We start from the raw sequence: 27,739 nt of genomic DNA on the forward strand, positions 1-27,739 counted from the left end.
ATGGCACTAATAGGTAAGAAGCACAACTTCCTTCTTTGCTTTTATGTGACCATGAGAACCTCTGACTTGTGTTCAGATCCTCCAAGAGCCAGTAGTTCCCTCCTAGCAATAATACAAAAGTGATGCAAGATGTGAAGGATGCTCTTTACCTGACCAACTAATATACTTGTGAGAAACATAACAGCATCAGAAAGCTCTAGGGAAGACCCATGGGGCCTGAAGAGAAGCTTTAATTTCCAAATTGTACCAAAGTCATCATTAAGTCTGGTCTAATAAAAGGCAAAGCAGGGAAAGATCATTTATATCACTAAATAAGCACGATGACTACCGTATTGCTACAGATGGATGCTGGCACTAGACTTACCTTCAGTACAACCAAATCCCAAACACCTGAGAAACCAAATCTGTGGACCCTTAGATGACACACTCCAGAACAAATGCACCAGAACCGGACCTAAAAGTTACAAGTGGTGACCAAGACGGGAAACAGCCCAGTCAGACTGAGAAATGCATCTAAAGCTTTGTCATTACAATAAGAAGCATCATTTTTCTTCCTGAATAAAATCTTTCCATTAAAGTATAAGCACCTGTGAATGCAAATTTCAAAGCACTTTGTTTATTCCTCAGATTGAATGCAGGTCAATCTCATGTTTATTTCTATATTTACTTCAATATAAAACCAACAGAATGTTGGAGATGCTCCTTTCCTACAGTAAAAAGTAAGAGAAAGTTGGGATTGATCCCTAACTCCACATTATATTTAATTCAGAACAATATTCCAAAAAGTAGTTGCTTCATGCCTCAGCTGTGGAAAAGCCTCTAAGAGACCAGGGAACTTCTCTTTACACCGAGGCAAAATTTGAACTATTGTTGTAACCTCATTAGCCTGTTCTCCTTATCATTTTGAAGCATGACTAATATAATCTTTTTAATTCCTCTTCATCCACTACTTATATTCGATAATGAGATACACAACACATCATTTCTTATTCATAGCTAAACCCCATAAAAGCAAATCCGATCAAAGTCCCAGGCACATCCATTGAGATCTCATTGTTATCAGTGAGAGTATGTGCAGACTACATCCATAAAGTCTTTATGGCAAAGTTTTATTTATGTTCAAGTATGATCAAGATAATTACCAAATCAATCATCATAAAATACCTTTGGGTCCAACAATGTTTCAGAAAGGACAGCAGAAATGATAAGTGCTTTCTTATGACAGGCTGTTTTGCCACTCTGTTTTTCCATTTTATTTAGATGCCGGATTTCTAAAACAGCAACTTCAAAGTCCTGTGTTTCTTAAAAGCGTGAATTATTAATAGCAACATGGTTCAGCTTCTGTGCATTATTCATGTATTCCTACCACCTATTTGTGCTTCTGAAAATCCTTCTCCTCCTTTTTTATTGAACCCTATACACCAATGCACTTCACAACAGCGAGAGCAATGTATTGGTGGTTGCTGAATAGACAACACCTGCTTATAATATTGTAATTATATTGTAATATAAGCAAACTGCAGTGCAAAACATTTTATCTGCAAAATCCTTGCGTATTAGAAAAAGGTTTTGTAGTGACTGTAAAATGTGTATCCTAAAGCACATTGATTCCTCTTTCCCTGATTTGGTTCCTCCCCCCTCCCAAGTCATGTAGAGACCTCAAACGCTCTCCCCCTGCATCCCACAGTGTCTCCCATACCCCGGGCAGGGATTCGTCAGCCTGTGATGTGCTGCAGAGAGCTGCTGCCAGGGATCCACGGCTTTCACATCTTCTTTAGTTTGCAATTGCTCCAATGATATACACACGCTATCTACCAATTATAGTCAGGAGGCCAGAGAACTTAAGACAAGCTGCAAGCTTCATCAAAATCAGAATTCTGGGCTAACTCTGGATGTAGCCATAACTGCATCACAATGAATCCATCCCTAAAAGAAGTAACCGAGAATAGCTATTCAAGTCTAAATCTATATTTTTAAGAAATAATTGAATTTGCTGGTAAACACAGACTTGACTAAAGAAAAAAGTGTTAGGTGTTTAGGGTCAGCTTTTTAAAGTATTGGATTGCATTGAATTCTGCCACCTTGTAAACAGCATTAGGTGCATAACTCCTAACAATTACTGCATCACTCCTAACAATTACTGCATCATTAGATATCCAAGCACTATTAAAAACCCTGACAGAGCGCTTGCCTGTGTCTTTAAAAATCTTAAAAAGGTCTGATTGTGAGTGATTCGAAGTCCCTCGGGTGTGAAAGTGTTCAATGGAATTTCACCTAAACAGCTTTGAAATGACAACCTTCCCCTGCAAAGGATCAGCCTGCAGAGATGTACAAGTGCTTATTGAATGCTTAATATACATAAAAAGTTGGGTTTTTTTTTTAAATACATCAAAATATAAATATGTAGATCTCATCTCTATCTTCAAATGTATAAAAAAAAAAATTGAAGTTTTCTGCACAAGAGGAATTTGGGCATCCAGGCCTCTCCACTGAGACTATTTAAAATCCAGCAATACATTTTACCACGTTTCAGTTTTAGGTACGATGCCAACAGAAATCAGAAGCACTCTATGTGAGATTAAACGGTAATGCACAGGTCTTACATTTTTCTCTCAGCTGAAAGATCCAGCCTCTGCAGAGCATTCAGACAAAGATTTTGCATTCAGGTGGTACCTGTTTCTCTCTGAATCATTGGGCTCTATGCACACTTACATCCATAATTTTTCACACACTCACAGTATCACCTTATTTGCAATTCGAATACCATCTGTCTATAAGTTACTTGGTCCTCTTTCTTTTAGCAAGTACCTTTGAGATCAATACTCAGTGCTGAAGCTGGTGCTGCTGACATGGCTTTATGTGAAGAGGGTTCTGTTGAGATATCTGCAAATCCCCAGCGCACGGTCCTACTTCAGCATCACCAGCTAAGGAGCGGTGCTCACACACACAACATTGTTCAACGTGTTCAGTCTGCTTTCCCTGCCTGCTATCCTTTTATCTGTCCATCTATCTATATATCTATCTATCCTTCCATCCATCCATCTACGTACCATTTCCGCATCTCAGCATCTTTACTCACTTTTCTACATTCATTTTTATTCACTCTTTTACGCTGTAAAAATTCCTCCCTATAATCTCTTGACTCATTCATAAATTTCGGAAATCTTTAGGACTACCTGCTCCTCCTCTAGCATTTTCACCATTTAACCCACTTTGCTTTTTGGTTGCTATTTTCTCACATTATCAAGTTACTTTTAGAACACACACATGGAAAAGGAAGCTAATAGACTGCCACAAAATAGTCCAAAAACAAGAAAGGACTTCCACCCCCAGAACCAAATTTGATTAATAGTTCAGGAAAATTAGTTCCTGACAAATACTAACTCCACCAGTTTAAGAAAGCAGAAAGATAACAGAACGCAGATATTATATACATCAGACCTTCTGGCTTAGATAGGCATACTATTGGTGAAGTTACTAAACAAACAAACAGTAAGGAGTAAGAGATTCTTTGAGCAATTCCACAGAAGCAGACAAGCAGTGAATAGAATACGACATTTCAAACATTTGCCAACTCCAAAGCTTGCCATCACAACAAAGTTATGTGGAGCATACGTGACTAGTTACAGCTCTTCAGTAACTGTGATGTACCTATGAATTTTTCAACACAAATTTGAGAGCGCTCTGTTTTCCTTTGTGTATCCTCCTTAAGTTGCCCGTGCTACACAGAAATCCAGTAAGAATCACAGCCAAGAAGCAAGAAAACCCGTGCGTTTTCTTGTCCTGTGTTGTTACTAGAGAAACAAACCCCATATGAACAGTGCAATTCTGTTGTTTAAAAAGGATATCTGCGAATACTCTTCATACAGGATGCTCTTCAAACTACACCTCCTTTTCCTGAATTGCAGAGTGGAATCTAGTTTTTATGGGTTTTGTTTTCCTCAGAGACCCTATCTTTAAGCAAATCAAATACTTGCATTGTAAATGTTACTGTTTTTCTGACATGTTTACATTGGAGATGACTGAAAAGGACAACAAAGATATCAGCTTCTTCAAAATCCTATTCATAATAGTCAAATTAAACTGTGACCTCACCAGATAAATGAACAATTCCTCCCTTAAAGAACTGTACTGGCTTCAAGCCCTCACAAGCCAGATGATAACCCAAACTGAGGCAGACTCAGCATCTCGTTCTGAGAAAACAGTGACGAATTTGCATTCATTGAGGCTCAGAGTTGTTAAACATATTGCTGTACACTGCAGCTAGTTTTGACTTACACATGTCTCAATAAATAATCTACTGTAATATACGCTTTAGGATATATAGAACTAATTCTAGAATGAGCTTGACAATGGGAATTTAAGATTCATATCCTGGGTAACCTCGTGTGTGATGCTTTCTTAAAACTCCATTGCCTGTCCAACTCAGGGTGACAAAAACACTCCCTTCAGCTCAGACAGGCCCAGCAGAAAACAAGAGAACTTCATGTTGAATTTAGCATAGGTAATTTCTGCTATCAAATATGTCTAAAATACAAATAGCTATTTTTCCCCCCCTCAATATCAGTGGAAAAAAAACAACAAAAAAGGTGTAATTGCTTTTCCAGTTGCTACCTAGCTGGAAGTCAGGTCCCTTGGTACTGTTAGTTAAGATGATGGTTCAATTGATGGTTTAATTTCTCGTGGTTGTTGGAGCTGTAAAATACCCTTAATCATAAATTATGTTCACCACTGCTAATTTTGTTGCAAAACTTTTTAACAAAATCTGGTATATTGAAACTACAGAGAGTTGAATTTGCACTGGCAGAATTGTCTCGTTTATCATCCTCATTCAGCAGACAAAAATGACAAAAAGTGGAATAAAGCAATGAAAATACGAAGGTAGAAATGGAACTTACAATTTTATGGTGATACTCAATGAAATATAAATAGCAAAATAAGAGTTCTAAAGAAAATCAGCATTGGCAGGGGTTGCCTATTTAAACGAGTCCTTACTGAGGAAGTTTTGAAAAGCTTTGGAACAGGTACAAGGTTTTTTTCCACAGTTAATACTATATCAAGCTATACTTAAATCAAAACGTAGGAAGCCAATGCCCAGACATCTTATCACAGCATCGTTATCTGCAGCCAGATAGCAGAGTTATGCGACAAACCAAATATTTCTGATCTCCTTAGCTTTCTCATTTGGAATATACATTCAAAGAAAAAAGAAACAGAAACAATATTTAACTTCTATCTACAGCACTCATACACCTGCATAAGGTTTAATATGTCTTATTTAATGATTATTTTCAATGAAGCTCCATATTTTACTGAAGTTGCAACCCACAACAGTATAATCTGGAACAAAAAGACATACTAAAGGCAAATGTAACCAGATAAATCTTCTTAAAAATTTGGCCTTGCTTTTCAGTGGCCTGAAAGAGCATTATAAATGACACTATTCAAATACAGTATCATTTTAAGGGCATTATTAATGTATTTATAGCTGCATTGCTCTAAGTTTTTAGAGTCAAGATGAGGATATTTTTTGTGCATGCTAGTGCTCTTTGGAATACAAATGAAAGAGCTGAGCCCTAAAAATTCCTTTATTCATGCTGACATGGAAACCTGACCTTTATGCTCTGGAGAACACCAGCTAAGAGTTACAGTCGCTCATAAATTTTTGTATTACGGAACTGCACTTTCTATTAATTTCAGCAGTCTCCTTGGATTACTAAACTTACTAGGTCCATTGGTGCCACTGAAGTATCAAACACCCTTGGAGAATTCTCTGTGAGAATCTTAATTACAAGACCAAGTTTCTGAATACTGAAAACTCTGGAGCAATATAAAAAATGTGAACTTTACGAACCCCCATTTACATTCACAAGCTAAATGCAAATTAAATTCACAAGTTGTTTTATAAAGAATGCAGGTCATTAAGATCTGAAAATTAAAGAACAATAACTAACAAGCTCTATTCTACAATAGCACGGATGAGCTAAGTAGCTCAAAGAGGTTTAACAAGGGCAGCTAATGAAGCACCAAGCACTTCCATGAAGGGGGAATGACTGTAGCCTTTCAGAGATTCTCAACCCAACCCTCAATCCATCTAAACTGCGCTACAACTTCAGATGGTTAATCCATCAAATGAAACAAAATATTTGGCGCTGATCAGAGGTTCGGCTCTAAGAATATGGCTTTTAAAGAGACACCTGATTAGTTCTTAAGTCGGGCAATTTCAAGATCAATCCCCTGGGACGCTAAATCAGCTCTCTCCCCAAAGACCTAATGTGTACTGGAGTTGTTGAGCTCCTTCCTGTCCCATTACACACCTTGAATAGGAATCACGAGAGGCACCCCAATTTAGCCACTGGATTTTTATCGGTGGTCCATGCTCCTCAGACCCATACACCACACTAAAAGCAATTCAATGTTAAGACATGAACATAATTTCTTTTTTCCAGCCTTGAGCTCTCTCATTAAAAAGCTTAGAGGGATATTAAAAATAACAACAGTCAATAAAAGCATCCAGTAGAGCACGCAGGAAATTGCAGTCTGTGTATCAGGACTGGAGTCCTACATATTTAAAATTTTAAGCATTATAGTTACCTTGACCTGCAACTTAAATACAGGTTTTACCTTTTGTCAGGCCAGAAAAATTCCAACCCACTCACCATCAGGTGTCTGTTAAAAGAAGAGCCTCTTGCAAATTAGATTGCCTTTCCTTCTGAATGATATAACTTTTCAATAGAGCTTCCTAATAAAACAAGCAATTGCTTTGCACCAGTCCCATACCCTTACAGAAAACACAAAGTTTCCTCCAAGGCTACCGCATACTTTTATGTCCTGGCATTTGAAAGATTGTTATTCGATTGTGATTGAGATCTAATACCAAATCCTACGAGCTTTCTCTCTCTAGAATTATCAAGCTACAAATCACCTATGGAGATGATCTTTGTCCTCATCAACATTATGTTATTGCTTCTCCTTCCTGAATAACTATTTTTTAGCAGTTTGAAGCAAAACTGTATGTTAATGTCTGAGGCTGACATAGTTCTTGAGAGGCTATAGGTTATTTCACCTTTTGAAGGGGTAAAAAGTATAAAGATACATATTTAATAATAAAATGTTAAAGTTTGAGAAAATTACCGAAGAAAGTAATTTCAGAAAAAGTAGTTACTGCCACAGCAGAGGTTAAAAATAGCCACAAAATATTATAGAGATGGCTCAACAGATCTAACACACAACTGTGCAGAGGCACAGATTAGTCTGCCTTTAGGACATTGCTCTTTTTGATAGGCATACCTTCGGATACAGATAGAAGAACAGAAATTGCGGGGGTGAAGAAGAATGAGATTCTTCTTTTTCCAAACTCTCCATGTCTTTTTATAACACTACGCTGAGCTCAACTGCTCTACTGCAGCCTTTGAAAACTGAGGGTTTCGTTCTGCATACACAATCTGAACAAAGAGCAAGACAAAAACCACATTATATCGACAGCCTCCTACTGTGAACACCCCCTCACTCTGTCAAGAGGGAAAGAAAGAAAAAGAAAACCCAAACTCTAACCAGAGACTAAACCCTGGGATATAAATGTGTTTAGATTTGGCTTTTCCCTATTGACGATTCCCAGACACCCAACAGACTGGAGAGCTTGGGTCCTATTTTTTCAAGCCTTGTAAAGACAGCTTTGGTACCAAAACCACTACTTGTCTTCTCAGCTAGAACAAAGTGCTCCGAGCAGGTAAGAAAACAAAATGCTCTCTAACACAACCCATCTCTGACCTTAAAAGTTACCACCCTTCAGCAAGTGAGTTTGAGTATTACATTACCTGACAATAAGTACGGGTTCTGCTTCTAAAACTGTTAGAATTAATTTCTGTTTGTTTTCAGGAACTATCATCTTTGTTGATTTCTATCTTTCCTATGTTATTGAGAATCCACATAAAAATAATGCCTTTGCAATCCCCACAAAGAAATGAAGCTTGGTCTTAATGTAAGTCAAGCATGCAAGGCACAGCTGTGATGGGCAGTTGGCCATTTCGTAAGGATTACCACTGATTCTCTAAAAAAGGGAATGTAGGGCACTGTTTTATGAGCAGCTAGGAAACAGTGCATGTTGTCAAATTCTCAGCTATAGCAAGTTAGAAACAACAGCAACTGAAATCTTAAAGGAGGAAAATTATATAAAACAAAACAAACACTAAGCAAAATAACATGATGCTCTCTGCTGCTGAGAGATCAGCATCCATGAACTTCAGAGTACCAGATTTCCAGTGTATTTGAAAAATCTCGTGACTAGATGATGAGTTCTTCACTGTGATTTACGCTTGCTTAGTTATTCTGTAGCCTGTTGCCCAAGATTTCATGCTGTCCTCCCCCATCCCTAAAAGCTTTAGGTTGAGAAAAACAGAGACCGAACTCATTCAGGTAAATTTAGCACGTATCACAGTGCATATGAGATGTTTGGGAAAGCAAGATACACACACTAGTCAATGCTAAGCAGGTTCCATAAGAGCATCCCCTCTTTTCAAAAGCGTTATGACTGGCAATACACCTTAATCAGGATTTCTTCAGAAATAAGGAGAGAATAACAACCCACTTCTCAATAAGTACCTGGTAAAAACCACTGGGTTATTATGAAGTTTTATGCTGGCTGCAAACATACAGTTTATTAAATCACATGGTGTAGCTTGGTTTCAAGCAACTAAATTTCATCCCTGAACTTGAATGTAATGATGTTAGTTTGTGGGGTGTTTTTTTTTAAAGATTATTACAGAACAGCTGAGTAGTTCCTCAAGGGGCTTGACAGGGACTCTGGAGCGTGCTAATCATTGCTGTTAATATAATAAATATTTTTTATTAAAAACTAAGGATTAACGCTGCAGCTCTAAATCACCTGATGCTTTTATAAACCTTTGACAGCTGAAAAAGATTTTTAATGCTAATTATTAACTTCTAACCTGACTAAACTAGACATTTTACAATTGGAAACAGCACTACTCATTACTGCACACAAGATAGGCATTAAATGCAAAACCTCTACAGCAAGGAGCTAAATTTATTATGGAATTACCAGAATGGAATAAGTGCTCTGAATTATTTATTTTCCACTAACCATTCAACAAGAAGAACTTCAATGAGGTGAAATCCAATAAGTGAACCCATGATTTATGTATGAAACATACCATATTAAATCATAATTTATGGCATCCTGTACTCTAAGAAAAAAAAAAAAGAAGGAGTTTGTTAACAACTAAACCAGCAGGAAGAGTGCAAAGGGATGCTCATAATTAAAGAAATCCTGGTTTCATCTTATCTGTCAAAATAGAATTATAAAGAAAATAAAAAGGAAAAATATCAGTTCCAGGATCAAGAAAAACTAAACAAGGTCCATTGTGGAAATTGTCTTTTTTCTATTGTAAATACAATAAGGGTTTTATAGTGAACGTAATCACAACTGAAAATTTACCTTTGTCTTTGTTGATCAGAAAAGCTTTTATTTTGTAACTAAAAGCCCCAAACAAACAAGCAAGAAAGGTCGGACCAGACGATCCTTGTGGTCCTTCCCAACCTTGTATTCTATGAAATAAACAGATACAAGGACTGAACTTGCACTTGCCACACCAGAGCCCCCCACACAATTGCAGCTACTCTTCTTTCTCAAGATCTAATTTAGATAAGAGCACGGACCAGAAACAACAGCAGCAAACTCCAGAGGGTGAACGACCTGTCCGGATCTGTAAAATCACCTGTGCAATGACTGAAAAACAACAAACCAGCAGCGTTTCTCAGGGAGAAAAAACTTTCTCGCCCAGGGGAGCGGCTGCGGAGGCCGGGCCGGGTGGGACCGGGTCGGAGCGGCCGGATCGGGCCCCCCCGGCCCCGCCAGCCGCTGCGGCTGGACCCGCCGGGCGCCCTCCCAGCCCGCTGTAGCCTCACGGCTCGAAAACCGCTAAAATACCCCATAGCATCAGCAATTGGAGCACAACCCGGGGCTGCTCGCCCGCATGCGGACACACTCAGGCATATATGCAGGCATCAGCATCCGATGCACCTGGCGCATCCCGGAGCGGCGACACAAGCGCCGGGCATGTGTGTGTCGGGCAGAGAGGGGTTTCTACTGACCTTTCTGCTGTCTAAAGGACTGGATGGAGCCCGAGTGGTGAACCATCTTGGCGGACACAGTCTCCCAGCTGCCAGCCCGCCGGCTGCGGGGCGGTAGCGGTGGAAGGGGAGGCGGGAACCCAGCGGCGCAGCCCGGCCCGCCCCGGCCCGCAGCCCCCGGCGCCACCGTTGCTCTGGCAACGGGCGGAGCGGCCCGGCGTGGCCCGCCGCGCAGCGGAGACCGAGGGGATGGCGCCCGCAGCAGCCGGGAACGCTGGGTCCCGGGAGGGCGAGGGGCGGGCTCGGAGCCGGCGTGTCTCCCCGACCCCCCGGGAAGGGGAATTCGGGCAGCTCCGCGCATCCCCCCTGTTCCCATGGGGAGCGGGGACCAGAGGGGTCAGCGCCCGCCCCCATGCCCGCCCATCTCAACATCCCCATTGCAGAATCACAGAATGTCAGGGATTGGAAGGGACCTCGAAAGCTCATCCAGTCCAAACCTGCCGCCGGAGCAGGAACACCCAGATGAGGTTACACAGGAAGGTGTCCAGGTGGGTTTTGAATGTCTCCAGAGGAGGAGACTCCACAACCTCCCTGGGCAGCCTGTTCCAGTGTCTGTCACCCTCACTGAGAAGAAGTTTCTTCTCAAATTTAAGTGGAACCTCCTGTGTTCCAGTTTGTACCCATTGCCCCTTGTCCTATCATTGGTTGTCATCGAGAAGAGCCTGGCTCCATCCTCATGACACGCACCCTTTACATATTGATAAACATTAATAAGGTCACCCCTCAGTCTCCTCCATGCTCAAGAGCCCCAGCTCCCTCAGCCTTTCTTCATAAGGGAGATGCTCCATTCCATCATCTTTGTTGCCCTGCGCTGGACTCTCTCCAGCAGTTCCCTGTCCTTCTGGAACTGAGGGGCCCAGAACTGGACACAATATTCCAGGTGTGGTCTCACCAGGGCAGAGTAGAGGGGCAGGCGGACCTCTCTGACCTACTGACCATCCCCCTTCTAATACACCCCAGGGTGCCATTGGCCTTCCTGGCCACAAGGGAGCAGTACTGGCTCATGGTCATCCTGCTGTCCCCAGGACCCCAGGTCCCTTTCCCCTACACTGCTCTCTAATAGGTCATTCCCCAACTTATTGCCTCCCTGTAACCCTTGGTCTCTCTGTAAAGGACACCAGGTGTTACTGATGAGCTAAAGGGAAGATTAATGTAACTTGCATGTCCTTTGCAAAGTAATAGATACATTTACATCTTGCATTTCAGCCCCTCCAGCCCTGTCATCACACCATAAAGCTGAGTGGCGTCACCAGCCTTTTTTTTTTTTTTTCAAATGTGTTGTAAAACTTAATCATCTTAATCTTACTGGAGATAGCTTTTTACAAAAAGACACTAAATTGCACATTCAAGGTCTGACGTGGCCCATTTCTATGCTATTTGTGTTATAATTTCATTTTCTCCATGGTGTACGCCAAAAGGCTCATTCCAGATGATAAAAGATTCAAATTTATAAGGCTTTAATTTCTTTTCCTGTCTTCCTCTGCTCTTGTTATTCTCTCTGGGTTCTGACTAAGTTTCACAATAGTATCATTCAATTCCTGTCATATGTTTTGTTTGCAATTTTCTGCAACAATAGTATTTTTTCCCGATCCTCTTACATTCAGTCAGTTCAGTATTCCAGTCTGTACCTAGCAGTATCTATCTTCTCCATTTAGGGATTCACACATTATTTACCCAACAGAAATTAAATAAAGATCATCTATTGCAACCTCTGTAGCTAGCAGCAAAATCTGTATTATCCCTTTAAACTTTGTGGCTCCATTTGTGTGCTATAAGGTGTACTAGAGATTTCCTCTGATAGTAAAGCAAAGCTGGAACTTCCCCATAGTTGACTGGGACTTGTAGTACGCCATCTGCTTAAAAAAATTACATGATTGCCACCCCTTACTGTAGGCCAGTCTGTACTATAAAGTCGTACTACTTTGTCTATTTCATCTTAGTTGAAGAACCACAATGGATAGATGCTTTATACACACACACACACACATATATATATATATAGTGCAAGGATGTTTTTCCACTATGAAAAAAAACCTAAATAGCCATATATAAAGCAATACATCCATACAAGGGCTCTTATAGGCAGACAGATAAAATTAAAATTGCATCCTAACTGGGAGGTATTCTCCAGCACTTTATTTCTAGAGTATACCAGACATTGCTTATGTAAGGTGCAGCTGACACATCCAACTGTTAACATAAGGGGGAAAAAAATAAACCAACCTACTTACCTCCTCAGGATAGCCGAACAAATTTTGTTTTTGTTTGGAACATTTGCAGAAGTTTTGTTGTCAGTTAGTTTAGGAAAAGATGCAGCAGCTCTGGTGCTGTGAGGACATTATCCCACTCATTTGTCAGTCTCGACTGGCTTTCTACACGCTGAGCAGAATAGCTGAGGTATTCCTCTGCACCCCTGCAATCTCAGGAAAACTGCTGGGAACAGCTCTCTCCTGCTGAGCGACAGCACTATGGATGTTGCACAGCAGAATGAGGCAAATGGAGACCAGCCAAGCTGGCTCTTGTTGATCAACAAATGCGAGCAAACCAGGAGCAAGCCAAAAGAAGAGGCAGAATCAAGTCCTACTTGTTTACTGTCAAGCTTTAGCGCAGAAGTTAGAATGGATAAGTAGGGATTAAAACCAAATCTATACTCAGCAGCTGAGAGTCACCAGGGGGGTAAAAATAAGTAACATACAAACCATAAACTTAGTAGTTATATGTGTAATCTGCAAACAGCAACTGTAGTTCTTTCACTGCACTGGTCTAAATCTCTGTAAGTTTCTAGGCAAGAGCTATTTTTCTGAGAGATCCTGGATAACACCTTTGACTTACAGGTGAAGGAGAAGAACAGCATACGTTCTGCTTTGCTTCTTACCAAAGGAAAACAGAAGAGCACCCTTAGCTGCTCTCATATGATAGTAATCTACAAAATGCAGAAGGGAAGAGAAGGTCCTTCTAGGTAAAATTACAGCCTAAAGAGGTTATCTCGCACACTCTAGGAAAAGAGGCTGTCATCTGCCTCATACTCAGGGCCATCCATCTAATTTCTGGTCCACAGTCCTCCATGAAAATTACAGAACTCTTGAATTCAAACAGATTTATGTGACCCTATTAGTTCACAAAACAACAGGGAAAGAAAGCCAAGCTAAGGTAGTGCTCAGAAACCCTGCGGAGTTATTAAATTTTGAGGACAGAAGTGAGTTATTTTTCTTCTTGTTTCTTAATAATAAAGCTCCATTTTTAGCAGTAGGTAGCACATATGCATGAGACTACAGATTCGACAGCTGGGGGTAAGGTCTGCAAAGAGAAGAAAAAATATCTCTACAAAAGTGTTTTAAATTAAATTCTTCACACTGTCAACTGACTAAGCTTGATAATGCTAAAATATTATAATATGAGCATCTGGAAAGAATTCTTCAGTAAAGGAAGAGAGATTGGTCCGGTTTAACAATACTTTAGAGTGCAGACAACAGAACAATTAGGAGTAGATGGCTAAGAAATGTAGGAAATGTATACATTCTTAGGCTTCATATGCACAAGTTACATTGGCTTTGAACCTATATTAAAACAAAAATCTACCCTCATGCTCACTGTCTAATGAATACTCTATATTTTGAAACCATTAGTTACACTAAGCTAAGTCTCACATTATCCCTCTGTAACTGTCCTTAAACCCTTTCTAAAATAGCAAAACTCTGGACTTAGTAATGAGATCAGGCTCAAACAAAATTAGACTTAAACCTTATATTCTACAAATCAAAAGAACCAAAATCATGGCTCAAAAGCTTATGGCTGATGTACATCTTACTGAGTTTTTGTTCAGGTTTGAGGTATTCAGTTTTGACATTAACTCAGTTTGGTAGATAGACATGCCTTTTCCATGAGAGTCTTTGTCAGGAGACATTAGAAAGTAAGATTTTCTATTTTGGTCTCCCTTCATCATCATATGTGTAGCTCTATGCACATCTGTATTATCTGGCATCTGTCAAATATTTGCCTGGTAAGAACAGGAGGATTGAATCTCCAGATTTACTTTCTATCAGGAGGTTGTTTTGGTACTAGAACAGGCTATGAGAGAGAGAGGTTTTAAATTAAATTTTGTTCTTCCATGGTGCTTTTCAGAAAGTCACGCGAAATAGAACCTTAAATTAAAACCTAATTAACCTATAAGTGACATACGCCAATTATTTCCTTAAGAAACATAGTCATCTCAAAAGTTAATTATAGCCAGCTGTTACTAAATTCCAAGAGAGACTCTTGGACATTCAGCAAGTGCAAAATTCTGCACCTGAAAAAGCCCCATACATCAATTCAGGCCGAGCAGCAGCTCTGATGGGAAGGACCTGAAGGTTATGGGAAACACCAGCCAACTGGGCACTTGTATCACAAATAAAGCAAACCTTAGGAGAAATGTAGCCAACAGATCAAAGGGTTATTAATCCCCTTGGCACGACCGTAGCTGCACCTGCAATTTTGTGTTTAGCTTTGGCACTTCGCATCCCTTCAGTTCAGGAAAGGTGCTGGAAAACTGGCAAAGGTCCATAAAAGGGCTACCCAAGATGGTCAGCGGTCTATAACTGGGTTTATTTAATCTGAAAAATAAACTAAGGAGTTCCAGCAGCCTAGAACATCACAAAGATGACAGCAGCAAACTCTTTTTAGTGCTAAATGACCTGATTAGTGACAACAGCCACCCATGATGGGACGTGAGGTTGAGATTGAACACTAAGAGTAAGTTTTTACAGCCTTGGTAATGCTCTATCAGAACAGGTTACACACAAAGTAGTGACATATCTGTCCATGAAGGTTTTCAAAAGTTGCCTTGACCAAGCTATGCCTGACCCAGTTTGTTGATGGCAATGAAAAAGCTTTAGAACAGGAGATTGAGGATGTAATAAAAAGCAAAAATAAGAGAGTTGCAACCAGACTAATTCAAACCAGGAGGTAGACACACAATTTGGAATTGTGATTAAAACAAACTATAAAGTTATGCTATTTTTTTCATATCTGTAATGAAGGATTTTCTTGAGTATATGCTTATGCAGCTCATCAAAGCACAAAACAGCCAGATATTATTAAATGGCCTATAATATAAATTAAAAATTAAACATCCCTTCTCAAACATACAAATTTCTAAAATTCTTCTAGAGTACATTTTCTAAACAATTTGCAAGAAGATTTTTGAGATCAGAGTGATTCCTTAGTCTAAAATGTTGTCTGAGTTACAGCATTAAGCATTTACAGAAGCACCCAAAATTATTGATTTCCTATCAATTTTTATGTAATAAATTTAAATAGCATGAAAAATTAATGTTTACAGAATTGTTGAGTCCACCTCTTTTTCAGAGAGGGCAGTTCTGCAATATTTAAAACTCTGCAATGCAAAATTCTTTTGCAGTAAAATTGTTTGCAAATGTTCTGGTCTTACTGAAAACAATGGGATCTTTGCCATAGATGATGAGGAGGCCCTTCATTAGCTCTAATAAAGCTGTCAGTCACTACGGAAAAGGTCTCGAAAGCAGATTATGCAGCATGATAAAGTATGTAGTAGATGAATTTAAAAATTGAACATTTCTATAAAGATTTTACTTTGTGTTGCTAAGACACTAACCCTTGAAATCTCACTGATTTCCATATTTTAATATTTCATTTCTCTGGTAATTTAAGAGACATTTTCTCTCTGACTAGATAGAATTTCCTTATATAAATGGAACTGTTTTCTGACTGATATGAAGTGTTTGGACCTTGATTCTGCAGCTCACTGTAACTTGATGCTTATTTTTAAGCTTGTGGTTTACAGATTCACGTTTACATCCCAATAATTTCCCTGAACAGAGTTACTTTTCAGGTTTTGGCCTTAACTTATCCAGCTAACACAAGAAACAGAGAAACTTACAGTTCATATGTTTAAGAAATTTAATTTACCTCAGCAAAGAAGCTCAGTTTTGTTCTAAAATATTTGGATCAAAATGCCAAACTAGAATTCTAAGGAATCCATCATTTTCATGCCTGGTGTACACTGGAATAGACCTACACAGAAGTGAAAAAGTAAAATGTCAGGTTACTAAAAAACCTTCAATAATAATGCAAAGAGATTATAAAGAAAACACTAGTGTCAAGGAACAAGTGTAGAGGGAAAACCAGAATTAAACATCAGTATCCAGTACACACACACCTATCCATATTTTCCAGATAGGAAATGTTCTACTTAGTCATGTTTTTATTTTTCTATTATGCATCTCAGTTGTATTATTTCACATTTTATTTCAAGCAAGCAGAAAGATTATTGTCATCCAGCTCTGCAGTACCAGCTACCAAACTGCTGCAATATAATTCTACTTCTTATTAGCAGCCTAACTGGCCAAGTGCAGAAGAAAATGATCAGACACACTAAAAAATACACTATCGATGATAAATTATCTGTCCTTTAATTCATGTTTCTACTGTATAGACCTATTCTGCAAATATGTGCATCTATTCTTTACTACTATGTTCTTGGCAATGGAGCCTCAAGAGCGATGGTAGTCGAAATTATTAGAAACAAGCCATTAACATAGTCCTTAGCTGTATAGTCTAAATTTATAGTTAAAATAGAAAAAGTTATAATTTAGGCATTTGTTCCTCTATTTACTATATCTTCTTGGATCATCAATGCCTTGGTTTAGAGATTAACCCTCTATTACTGCTCAGTGCCCAAACAGCCAAGTTCTGCTTAGAACCTCTTAGTTCTTACTATTTGGATTTCTTTGGCCACTACCTGCTCTTTTTTTCCCCATTCACATTTTTTTACCCCGACTCTCCCACCAAGAAAAAAAATAGAGAAGAAAAAGCACCTACAAACTATTAAAAGGAACAGCAAGAAAAAGCAAAATGGGAGAGGAATAAACATGGTTTATGAGCTTACTATGTAAAATCTCTACCTGCACATCATTTGACTATTTCCATGCACATCACAGTGGAAATGATATAGCAACAGTTATGTGAGCTTGACATGTTACCTGCACATGATGGAGAAGTGAAATTAATTGATATGGTTCATTCAGGAAAGGCAGTTTTTCCTGCTGTATGTTTCTTTAGAGAATTCAGAACAGCAAAAGCCGAGTCCAGAGCTGAAAGTCCTGGGATTACATTAGTACAAACATGAGAGTTCAACAAAAACATTAGGATATCTTCTTGGCAGCAGCTAGCACAGCAATGTAACGTCACTGTGTAGCAATATCAGACTGTTCCTTTCCAACTTGTATAAAACACTGACGTTCAGATATGGTAATTTTTAATTAATCTCACAGCATGCCTGCATTCCTTGTAAGCCAACCTGCCATCACCCAAAACAAAAGGAACTACTGAGAGTTTCTTCAAAGAGGACTATTTCTTCATTGCAGCATCATTAATGAAATCAGGGTGTTTCAATTAGCAGCTTCACAGAAATTCCACTACTCAGCATCATGCTCACATGCGGCTTTGACCTTTTTTTTTTGGTTGCATTACCAGACTCCTCCATGGCTGCAAAACCTCATGCCAGGTACCATGTCGTCATCCCAGCTCTCCACTAGAAGTCTGGCATGTATTTTTCTCTGACGGCAGCATCTGAGAGTGGATCGATGCCAAACATGTGAGCTGCGAGCCCACACACACATATTTACCGTGCATCAATCACCTCCCAGTCATTTTGGAAGAAACATACTGAGGTGGGTTATCCCATCCCACAGACTTCTGCGTTCCACCACCGCAGAACTCGCCTGCACCAGGTGAACTCCCACAAAACTCATGGCACTAATGCGATAGACAATATTTTGCAGAGAAATAAGCAGGGTGCCATCTTATGTTCTGACCCGGGAAGAACTATAGTATTATACAACAAGAAGATAAGCAATAATAATTTTGCAGATGCTTTTTTATAAAGGTGGGATCTTTTGAGTGTCCTTATTGCATCCAAGTACAAGAAAGGCTTTAAAAAAAATTAAAAAAAACAACAAACAAACAAACAGCTTTTTTTCTTTTAATTATTGGCCAAAAGTAGAGTGCTCTGTTTCATAATTGAGTATTTTATATAGATTTTCAAAAGACCTAACACTAATGGAAATGCGGGGTAAGATTTTCAAATAGAATGTATTTGTTATCATGACCAAATTGCTTTTAGTTTGGTCATGGTTCATCAACGTCTCTTAACATTTCAAATAATGAAAAAAGCTCATGTATTTCTGTTTCAAAGAGTCATGAAAAGAAAAAACAAGTTTCAGAATTTAAATACCGTCTTGTTGAATTTGCAACCCAGAAAATCAAAGTAATGCAGTAGAGCATGACAGCTGAGGAAAAATTAGACATCAAGAAACGGATGATGGGAGAGGAACACTTTTCTTGTCTCCAAACACCACACTAATTTAACAACACTGTCATAGGCTTCATGAGCTAAAACGACTTGAGTCGAATCAGCTGTGAATGTTCTCAAGGATTTATTTTAAAAAATATCTAGGTTACACTTTATTCCTCTGCACACACAGTTGTTTAGTCTGTGAAAACATGGCTTACTCTCAGAAGATATATTGGTTTCTACACATCTTAGATGAGCCAAGTGAACTCACAGCAGACAGGATATTTGTACAGAGCTCGTATCCTGGACAAATAGTAATTACATGCCAAATTCTGTAAAAAAATACTCTCGGAACATGTAGTATATACTGTTAAAGAATAATAAACAAGATTATGAATGCTGGGACTTGTGGAGTACTCCAGACACACCTGCAAAACCAGAATGTAAACCAGGGTTAACAAAAAAAAAACATTTCTTTTTTCTCCTCCTTTTCAAATTTAAATTATTCTTTTCAGTTTCAGGCAGAGTTTTATTTCTCTAGTTTTCTTATCCTGAGTCTTTTGGATTTAAAAGATATCATACATTGGAAAAATGAGTTGTGCATGACCACAGAAACAATACAAAAATGCAGTTACCTTCATATACCATTAGGTATAATTTTCTAAGCTATTACAGCGAAATGAAGGTTTTCTTCTCTGAATGGTGCCTTTCTAGTTTAACTTTCTCCTTTTTCCTCTTTTAAATGGAAATTGGAGAAGTTGTGGAAGTGTGTAAATATCAGTACAAAAGATATAGATATATATTTTTCCCTGACAGAAAAATGGCATTTTTCTTTTAGCTTTTACAGTAGAAGGAAGAGTATAGAGCATTATTATCCTGATGTTCTTTTGAAAAAGCGAATAGTAAGCAAAGAATTTGTTCTGCCTCCCTATCACTTTTTCCCTATAAGGCACCTATGCAAGAAACATGACGTGCTTTCATTGCACTGTGGGGTGAAAACATGAAGGAGTGCACACAGGCACTGTCTATATGTCTCTATATAGTCTATAGTTTTTACAGTTTGGATTGCTGAAACTATTGGGAAATTTGTTATTGTATTGTTTTATAGTTACTAGCTTTTGGGGTGGTTTGGGTTGATGGAGAATTGTAAGAATATCTATTTGCATTTCAAGATTAGGATAAAAGTTCATAAGGCTTTTGTCTTTACTTCATTAGCAATGCTTAACTAGCTTTATTTCATTTAACCCAAATGACAGAATGTTATACATAAATAGAGCTACTGAATAACTGAATCTATCACCTGTTCAAATTCAGGCCAAGTTTTCCATTGTGCTTCATCCCACTGGCTGCATTCATTTATGCCACCTTGCAGGCCTGAATTAACAGAAAGCTGGAAGCACTGTGTACAATATCTTTGATTTAAGTACAACAGGTTATTTACCTTTAAGTTGGCAGGAAAATTTAGGACTCTGTATTCCCAAATCCATTTTAAAAGGCTTTCATGTGAAATATATTTAATAGCTATTCAACACCTGATTCTAAACAACCTTAGATTTTCAAAGTGGAATTGCACACATTATATGTCAGTTGGTTATAGATTAAGGCAATAGTAGCATACGCACATACACAGCTTTCCCAGTCACTTTTTCAGCTTGTATTAGCTAGGATTCTTGCCGTTCAAACTCTCTAGAAATAGCAATGTTTTTGTAATGTAAATGTTAATTATTATTGGTTTAATGTGGAATTATAGTGATTAGTTACACAAGTTATCCATGCTAGTTACTCTGAACATGTATTCTTGTAAAATAAGAACTTCTAAAGATACTATCTGGAAGACAGTAGCAGTTTTGATCTCTCAATTTATTTGCATGCATTTGATTTATTGAAAAACATATATTGGGTAGTGCACAAAGAGACATTAGCAATCAGTTCTATTTTCATGATCATCACAAAAATAAAATAGAAAAAAAACTCGGTACATACCTACTTCTTGCTTGTATATAGTATCTTGATTTCATGTGCTCTAAAGTGCTACATATCAACAGGCTGTTCAGTGGTGCTCAACAGCTCTTTAAGTGAATGTTGTGCCTAACTATTACTGCTGCAGAAGTAACGTGAACTGACTGACTGTTCTGTATCTTATTTCAGCATCATTTAGAACTACACAGATGAATAAGTTGTCAGGAGCAGAAAAATATGTGTCAGCCTCGATGCACCCAAGGCAAAATCCACAAATCACTTTAACTTCTTGTTTTTAAAACATACACAAAAGCTTTGCACTTGAGATCAAATAGATACCATTTCCCTCTACAAAATGAAAACAAGAAATATAGAGTAGTTTTGTGTGTTGTTGTCCAAATGTGAGGACTGCAGTTTCTCAAAATGAAAATGCCAGTTCACGTCAGTCTGTCACATCCTTCTTGTTGCCCTGGGTTTCTCCAAAGCACACACCGTCAGTGCCACAGAAGAGCTTGATGGCTCTATGCTGTGCCCTCGCAAGTTTAAGAACAGTGACAAAACACTTATTTAAAAATACTATTGAAGCATTCTTCTCTCCTTTATTCTTTTAGAAGCTTAAAGAAGTCATATCCTGTATCAAAAATAGCGTGGTCAGCAGGACAAGGGAAGTGATCCTTCCCCTGTACTCTGCATTGGTGAGGCCACACCTGGAGTATTGTGTTCAGTTCTGGGCCCCTCAGTTCAGGAAAGACATTGAAGTGCTGGAGCGGGTCCAGAGAAGAGCAACACGACTGGTGAAGGGGCTTGAGCATAAGACCTATGGGGAGAGGCTGAGGGAGCTGGGGTTGTTTAGTCTAGAGAAGAGGAGGCTTAGAGGTGACCTCATCACTCTCTATAACTACCTGAAGGGAAGTTATAGCCAGGTGGGGATTGGTCTCTTCTCCCAGGCAGTTAGCAATAGGACAAGGGGACATGGGCTTAAACTCTGCCAGGGGAAATTTAGGCTGGATATTAGAAAGAAATTCTTTACAGAGAGAGTGGTCAGGCATTGGAATGGCTGCCCAGGGAGGTGGTGGACTCGCCGTCTCTGGAGGTTTTTAAACTGAGATTGGACATGGCACTTAGTGCCATGATCTAATAAACGGACTAGAGTTGGACCAAGGGTTGGACTCGATGATCTCTGAGGTCTTTTCCAACCCAGTCGATTCTGTGATTCTGTGATATTCCAGTGATAATGTAGAAGTTGTACAGTTGCAAGCATACACTGTGTCACTTGAACCACATCCTTCAGTTCCCCAAAAGAGTGCAGCAGAAAACTCAAGGATGGGTCCCCAAAACAGCATGTTTAGAGAAAAAGAGCAAATATTCCACATCCCCAGCATGTGTGTGCATAGAAAAAGCCAGTATGTAGGGAGGTTTCAGCCATTCTACCATCTATTTTAAGCTTTGGAGAAGCAACATCATATTTTTAACCACTTCAGGAAAATGTTTTGCCAGATCACTGGCAAAACCCAAGTTTCTAACTCAGTTAAGATGTCTAAACTGGTGCGATTGAAGCAAGATAACGCTGGAACTCAAGATGACAAAAGCCAAGATGCTTGTGGAGAAGAAGCATGATCACTACAAACAGTTCATTTTAAGAGAGGTGGGGCACGTTTTTAGCAATTTTAGCTAAAAGGAAATACTGTCCAAAATTAAGAGACTCATGTTTTTTCCACGTTTCTGTTGTTAATGGTCTTAGGACTCAAACAAAGCTCAATTCAACATCAGGTGAGAATTTTACCTGGGGAACTCTACAGCTGCAAACCCCACAGTCAAAAACAGTCAAGAGGAATCCACAGGGTTCTGAAAACCAACAGCTCAGCTCGAGTAGCACAGATCAGGCTGTCTCTGGAAATCATCAGCAAGTCGAGCTCTGTGTATCTGTATGTATACACCTGTTCACACAAACATATACATACGAATATACACATTTCTCTACTTTTTGCAGGAAGGGAACCACAGTAACACAGCAGGCTCTGGATTGTGCAGTAAGTGAAGGTTCTTCTGGGAACAGCAGGTGGAGGTGGGGAAAGAAGAAAGGTGAAAAATAATCTCCAGACCCCCCTGAAAACTACATCTTATATTTTTCTGACCACTCTTTGCTGGTTTTCAATGTCCAAGTATAACAGTATTTGAGTTATATAGTTGTAGTTTAGACATTCTTTTTTTTTTTTTTTTAAAAATATATATATACAGACATATGTATATATAAAATGTGTGTGCATGAGAGATTTGTCATCAAGGAATCATTCTGTTTATACTAACTGGTGTTATAATGGCAGTGAAAGCCATAAATTTTGTGATTATTAGTTGATTGACAAAAGGCAACAAAAAAGACGTATGCAAAGAAGATATGCAAGCTTGGTACCCCATACTGTTTCTCCTTTTTAGTACAATGTACCCTAACAAACAAATTTGTTGCACAGTATTTGTGAAAGACAGTTTATATTCACATCCAATGCCATATTTCGGATGTAAATGTAGTTTCTGAATAAAAGATGGTTCCCAACTCATGACCAGATGTATATGTCATCTAGTCATATATGTCTGTGACAGTACTCGCACACCAGAGTAAATAATCACATCCCAACCAGTACACAGAGTAAGTTAATTGCCTAAATTTTGTAATTTTCTTCTTACTCCCAAATTTAATGATTCACAGCAATAACAGCTTATTACGAAACATGAGCTTTTTAAAAAGAAAATATTATTAATTGATATCACTATTCAAAGTTATCTATGGCTATTTTTAGTTATATTTGCATTGTAACAGTGCCATCCACAGGCCAATGTAAATAGCACAAGGTTATCTAACACTGAATAGGACTTTGTTATGAAACCAATAGGGACTTTAAATACCTGAAGAGATTTATTTATGATTAAGTAAATAAATTAAATTGACTATTTGTCTGGTGAAATACAGAATATACTAGAGATTATGATACTGTATTACCCCACATCTTACATTTAGACCCAGCCTCCTCACATAACAAGGAAAAAGAGCAAAATCAAACATCGCAGCCAAAGAAAACTAGTGTGAAAAGAAATAGCCATTACAAAGAAATAGTATTGATGAGCAGATATTTATTTATGCTGAAGACATCTGCTTTTGAGTCATTCAGTCACCAGGAAAATAATAATGTAGATTTTCTTGGCATTTTAGAATTGAACTAAATTGCAAAAAAGAGAATGTCTTCTTACTAGGGAATATTTATACCAATGATAAAGATAGTGTCATAACAATACATTTATACTAGTATGATGAGCAACAGCAAGAAATAATTATGCATTTGTAGTAGGGAGGGTGAGGAGCAGATAAAATACACCCCATTAAAGATCAGCTGTTGCTTAGGGTGTTGCAAGATAGCCACCTTCCAAGAAAGTCAGAAGTAAATTTTATGAGAAATCAGGTAAAAGTAAAATTTAGAGAAAAGAAAGATTATAGATCCATTTCATGTTTGGCGATGGCTCATGGAAGAATTAAATGGAAAAGAGGTAAAGAGAAGAAAATGTGCGTAAAAACAACATGTAGGTGTATTCATGAAATGTTGCAAAAACTGATTAAGCCCAAAAGAACTAACTTCACAACCAGCACTATCAAGAGTGGTTAAACAGAGCTAAAGTTCTTCACTGTTCCTTTAAAGATACTTTTGATGTTTTTTTTTTTTTTTTCCCCCCAAAGAAACATCACAGCTCTTCTCTGTCAATTGTCATATTAGGAATGTACACAAATAAACACAGCCCCTATTGCTACAAACATTGTGTACTTGGACCTCTTCCCTGGACTTAAAAGGGAGGACCAACCTGGTGACATGTGGCAGGAAAAATGGTGATAACATAAATCTTAGGTGTTGATGAATTGTTCTGCAGGAGAGGAGTTGTAATGAGAAAACTGCTTATGCTGTAAGAAGGAGCCTGTGTTCACACAAAAGAGCAGTGAATGAGAACGGGATGTTAACGAGGAACACAAACTTTGATGTTTGAACTTTTTTCTGACTTCCAGTTCTGTCCTTCAGTCAGTACTGGAGAAATAAAATGTGCAAAACAACGTCAAAGTACAGTGGGAGGAAAATGCTCACTGATTTCTCCCTGCAAAAACTGTCTGAATAGGTGCCACTGATTTTTATGCCACTGCTTTTGTCTGAGATGCAGATTTTGGGAGAGGCATCAGGAAGAGGAAGCATTCTGCAACTTCCTGGAGAGCCTTGGGTTTATTTCAGATAAATCAGATAATTATTTGTCTGGATTATTTTTGCCACAAGGTTCTCCTTTCAGTGTAAACAGAATCAAGCATGAGTGATAAAAATAAAATATTGGCTTGTTCTGAGAACAGCTGACAGCTACTGCTCTTCATCCTTTTTCCAGGAGGCTCATGCTGTCCCTGTGCTCCTGCAGCTCTACCAACCTGGCACCCAGAGCATGCTACACACAGAGATGGATTTATTCCCCAAAACAGGTAAGAGACAGGTCTTGAAGCAGCCCAGGAAGTCTATTGATGTAGCCTCCCTTGCAACCCTGGAAGAAGAGGACTCCATGGATAGAATCATAGAATGACCTGAGTTGGAAGGGACCCACAAGGGTCATTGAGTCCAGCTCCTGTCCCTGGATATGACAACCCCACAGTTCACACCATGTGTCTGAGGACGTTGTCCAGTCTCTTCTTGAACACTGTCAGGCTTGGGGCTGTAACACCTCCCTGGGGAGCCTGTTCAGTGTCCAACACCCTCTGGGTGAAGAACCTTTTCCTGATGTCCAACCTGACCCTCCCCTGGCACATCTTCCTGTCATTCCCTCGGGTTCTGTCACTGGTTTCTACAGATAAGAGTTTGGTGTCTGCCCTTCCTCCTCCCCTTGTGATGAAGCTGCAGCCACCATGAGCTCTCCCCTCAGTCTCCTCCAGGCTGAATAAACCAAGAGATTTTGGCTGCTCCTCATACGGCTTCCTCTCCAAACCCTTCACCAACTTCATAGCCCTCTTCTGGACACTCTTCAGTAGCTTAATATCTTTTTTTATACACCTGTAACTGCACACAGTGCTCCAGGTGAGGCCGCACGAGTGCAGAGCAGAGCGGGACAATGCCCTCCCTGCCCGGCTGGCCATGCTGTGCTGGCTGCACCCAGGACATGGTTGGCCCTCTTGGCTGCCGGGGACACTGCTGGCTCATGTTCAGCTTGCCATCAACCAGAACCCCCAGATCCTTCCCCATGGAGATGCTCTCCAGCATCTCATCCCATGGTCTGTATGTACAGCCAGGGTTGCTGTGTCCCAGGTACCAAATCCAACACTGGATGGCACCAGAAGTAACAAGACAGTAATACAGACACAGATTTTCCCATCACTAGGTGGGGTGGAAGTAGACCATGGCTTGCTGAAGGCAGGGGTTGGTAGGAATTACTGCACCCTCCGCAGAGGAGACCTGCTTCTGTTTCCTTCTGACCTCATGTAAAAAATATTGAGATGTGAACTGTTATTTATTCTTGTTTTTCAACCAGTTTTGTATTTTGAAAGAGAGAGCTGTAGGTGAAAAATCTATGTGTTTGTTGTTTTGTTGTTGGTTTAGTTGTTTGTTTTGTTATTAACAGAAGCTTCTGAAACCAGAAATGATAACAACAATCCAGTTACAAGTAATTGCAATGAGTAACACCTTAAAAATTGCCTGCCATCATGATCCATGAGCTTAGTCCTCTGAGAATCAACAGTGCTAATGTGATCTCTATTTTAACAAGCAGTGGAGTGAGGGAAAGACAAGATATTAAGGTTATCACAGTTTTCAAAGGAACTCAAATGTTTCTTTTCTATGTTTTTCTTGCCTCGGACCCATCCATCTGTGCCCTACCCACACCTGGGCATTCAATTCTGGGGTTTTCTCCCCTTTTCCCTGGTTATTAATGGACTTGTGTCTACCAGCACTGAAGGGCCACAATAAATGTTCTTCTGGAATGTATAGGAAGTAATTCACATGTCTGCTCTGGCCAAGCCCACTTGACATCAATTAAATATTTATGTGACCACAGGAGAAGGTATTTGATGGCATGTGATTTCAGCTGGGTGAAAATTACTGCTATGATAAATACTTAATAATTTATATAAACCAGCGTCTCCTAGAACAGCTTTGGTAAAAAAAAAGGGAAGCATCTGCTAGATAGGAGATGCCTGGATTTTGGGATGTATAGACTCTGCTGTATTCTCTGAGACACAGCACAGGATGTTTTTTGAAGCATTTAAACTAATTGAAGAGATTGATAATATCTATTATCACAATTACAATTTAAATGTAGAAGTAGGCGCCCAAAGCCATAATTGAATGTATTCTCCACGTGTAGACTAATGGTACTGCTAGGGAACAGGCTGTCGTAGCTTATTGAATTCCCTAACAGTATTAAAATTGAGAAAAATGAAATACTATTCTATTAAAAGAAAAATGATTTAAGTAAAATTGGAGTATAATGATTATTTCAGAATGAATGTCAAGGGAACAGTGTAAGTCTTAAAACTGAGTCACTCAAGACAATAATCTTTAGAAATGAACAAAACTGGGTTGAACAGTTGAGTTATTCCTATTTGAGAGTTATCCTGCCTCAAGGCCAAGTGATTTCTACTGCTCTCCCATCAGCTGGGTGGAAAACTGTGAAACTCCAGCTTCAGGGGGAATTAATGGCTCTTTAGCACACTCTTGTGTTTTTCTCACCACGTTTACGGTCACTTCCACAGTATCAATCTCAATGGTCTCCTTTATTATTTGGAAATAGAAGCATATTTTTATTTTACTTTATGAAAAAGTTCAATTGCACTTAAGGATAAATGTTCATCTTATGTACTCTGCACGTGTTCTTTATTGATTGCACAATTATCTGATCAGAATTTTACTAGCCTCTGATTTATTTAGCCAATAAGCACATCAAGTTTTAGAGCAACTTTCTGTTACAAAATTTATAGCAGCAGATCAAAACATCAAATTAAATTGACAGTTCTACCTTTACTGGTGCTAATGGAAAGCATCAGGTCCTCTTCATGGTTTTGTGTTACCATGAGTAAAATTGCTGCCTCTGGTTAGTAGGATATTTGGCTCAGTAACAACAATATCTTTCCTCATGGTATCATAAGGAGAAGGAAAAAAGGTCTTAATTTTAATAATTTTAATTTGGATTCTTAGGAGTCAAAATATTAGCTCCATCATTGTAAAATGTACAAAAGCAGCACTCCAGCTGTAAGTAAACATCACCTTTGTGTATTTTCTAATTCTTATTTCAACATTAGGTAAACTGACCCATTTT

At 38.9% G+C, this 27,739-nt stretch overlaps 1 protein-coding gene across 2 annotated transcripts in view; it reads right to left on the reverse strand.

Moving 5' to 3' along the window:
• The window catches only part of ANO3 (anoctamin 3), a gene marked incomplete at its 5' end in the record, with an annotated part of 178,758 nt that overhangs the window by 110,231 nt on the left and 40,788 nt on the right, over positions 1–27,739 (reverse strand). The window contains one exon of one of the 2 annotated variants that reach the window (XM_082058714.1): positions 10,114–10,159. The exons of the other annotated variant lie outside the window; for it this stretch is intronic. Within the exon in view, the coding sequence (XP_081914840.1) occupies positions 10,114–10,159 (46 nt within the window). Of the gene's footprint in view, positions 1–10,113; positions 10,160–27,739 lie in introns of those variants that run through there. 2 annotated transcript variants of the gene reach the window in all.

This window comes from Streptopelia decaocto (genome assembly GCF_964273445.1).
Source record: "Streptopelia decaocto genome assembly, chromosome: 7".
In the NCBI taxonomy this organism is placed as follows: Eukaryota; Metazoa; Chordata; class Aves; order Columbiformes; family Columbidae; genus Streptopelia; species Streptopelia decaocto.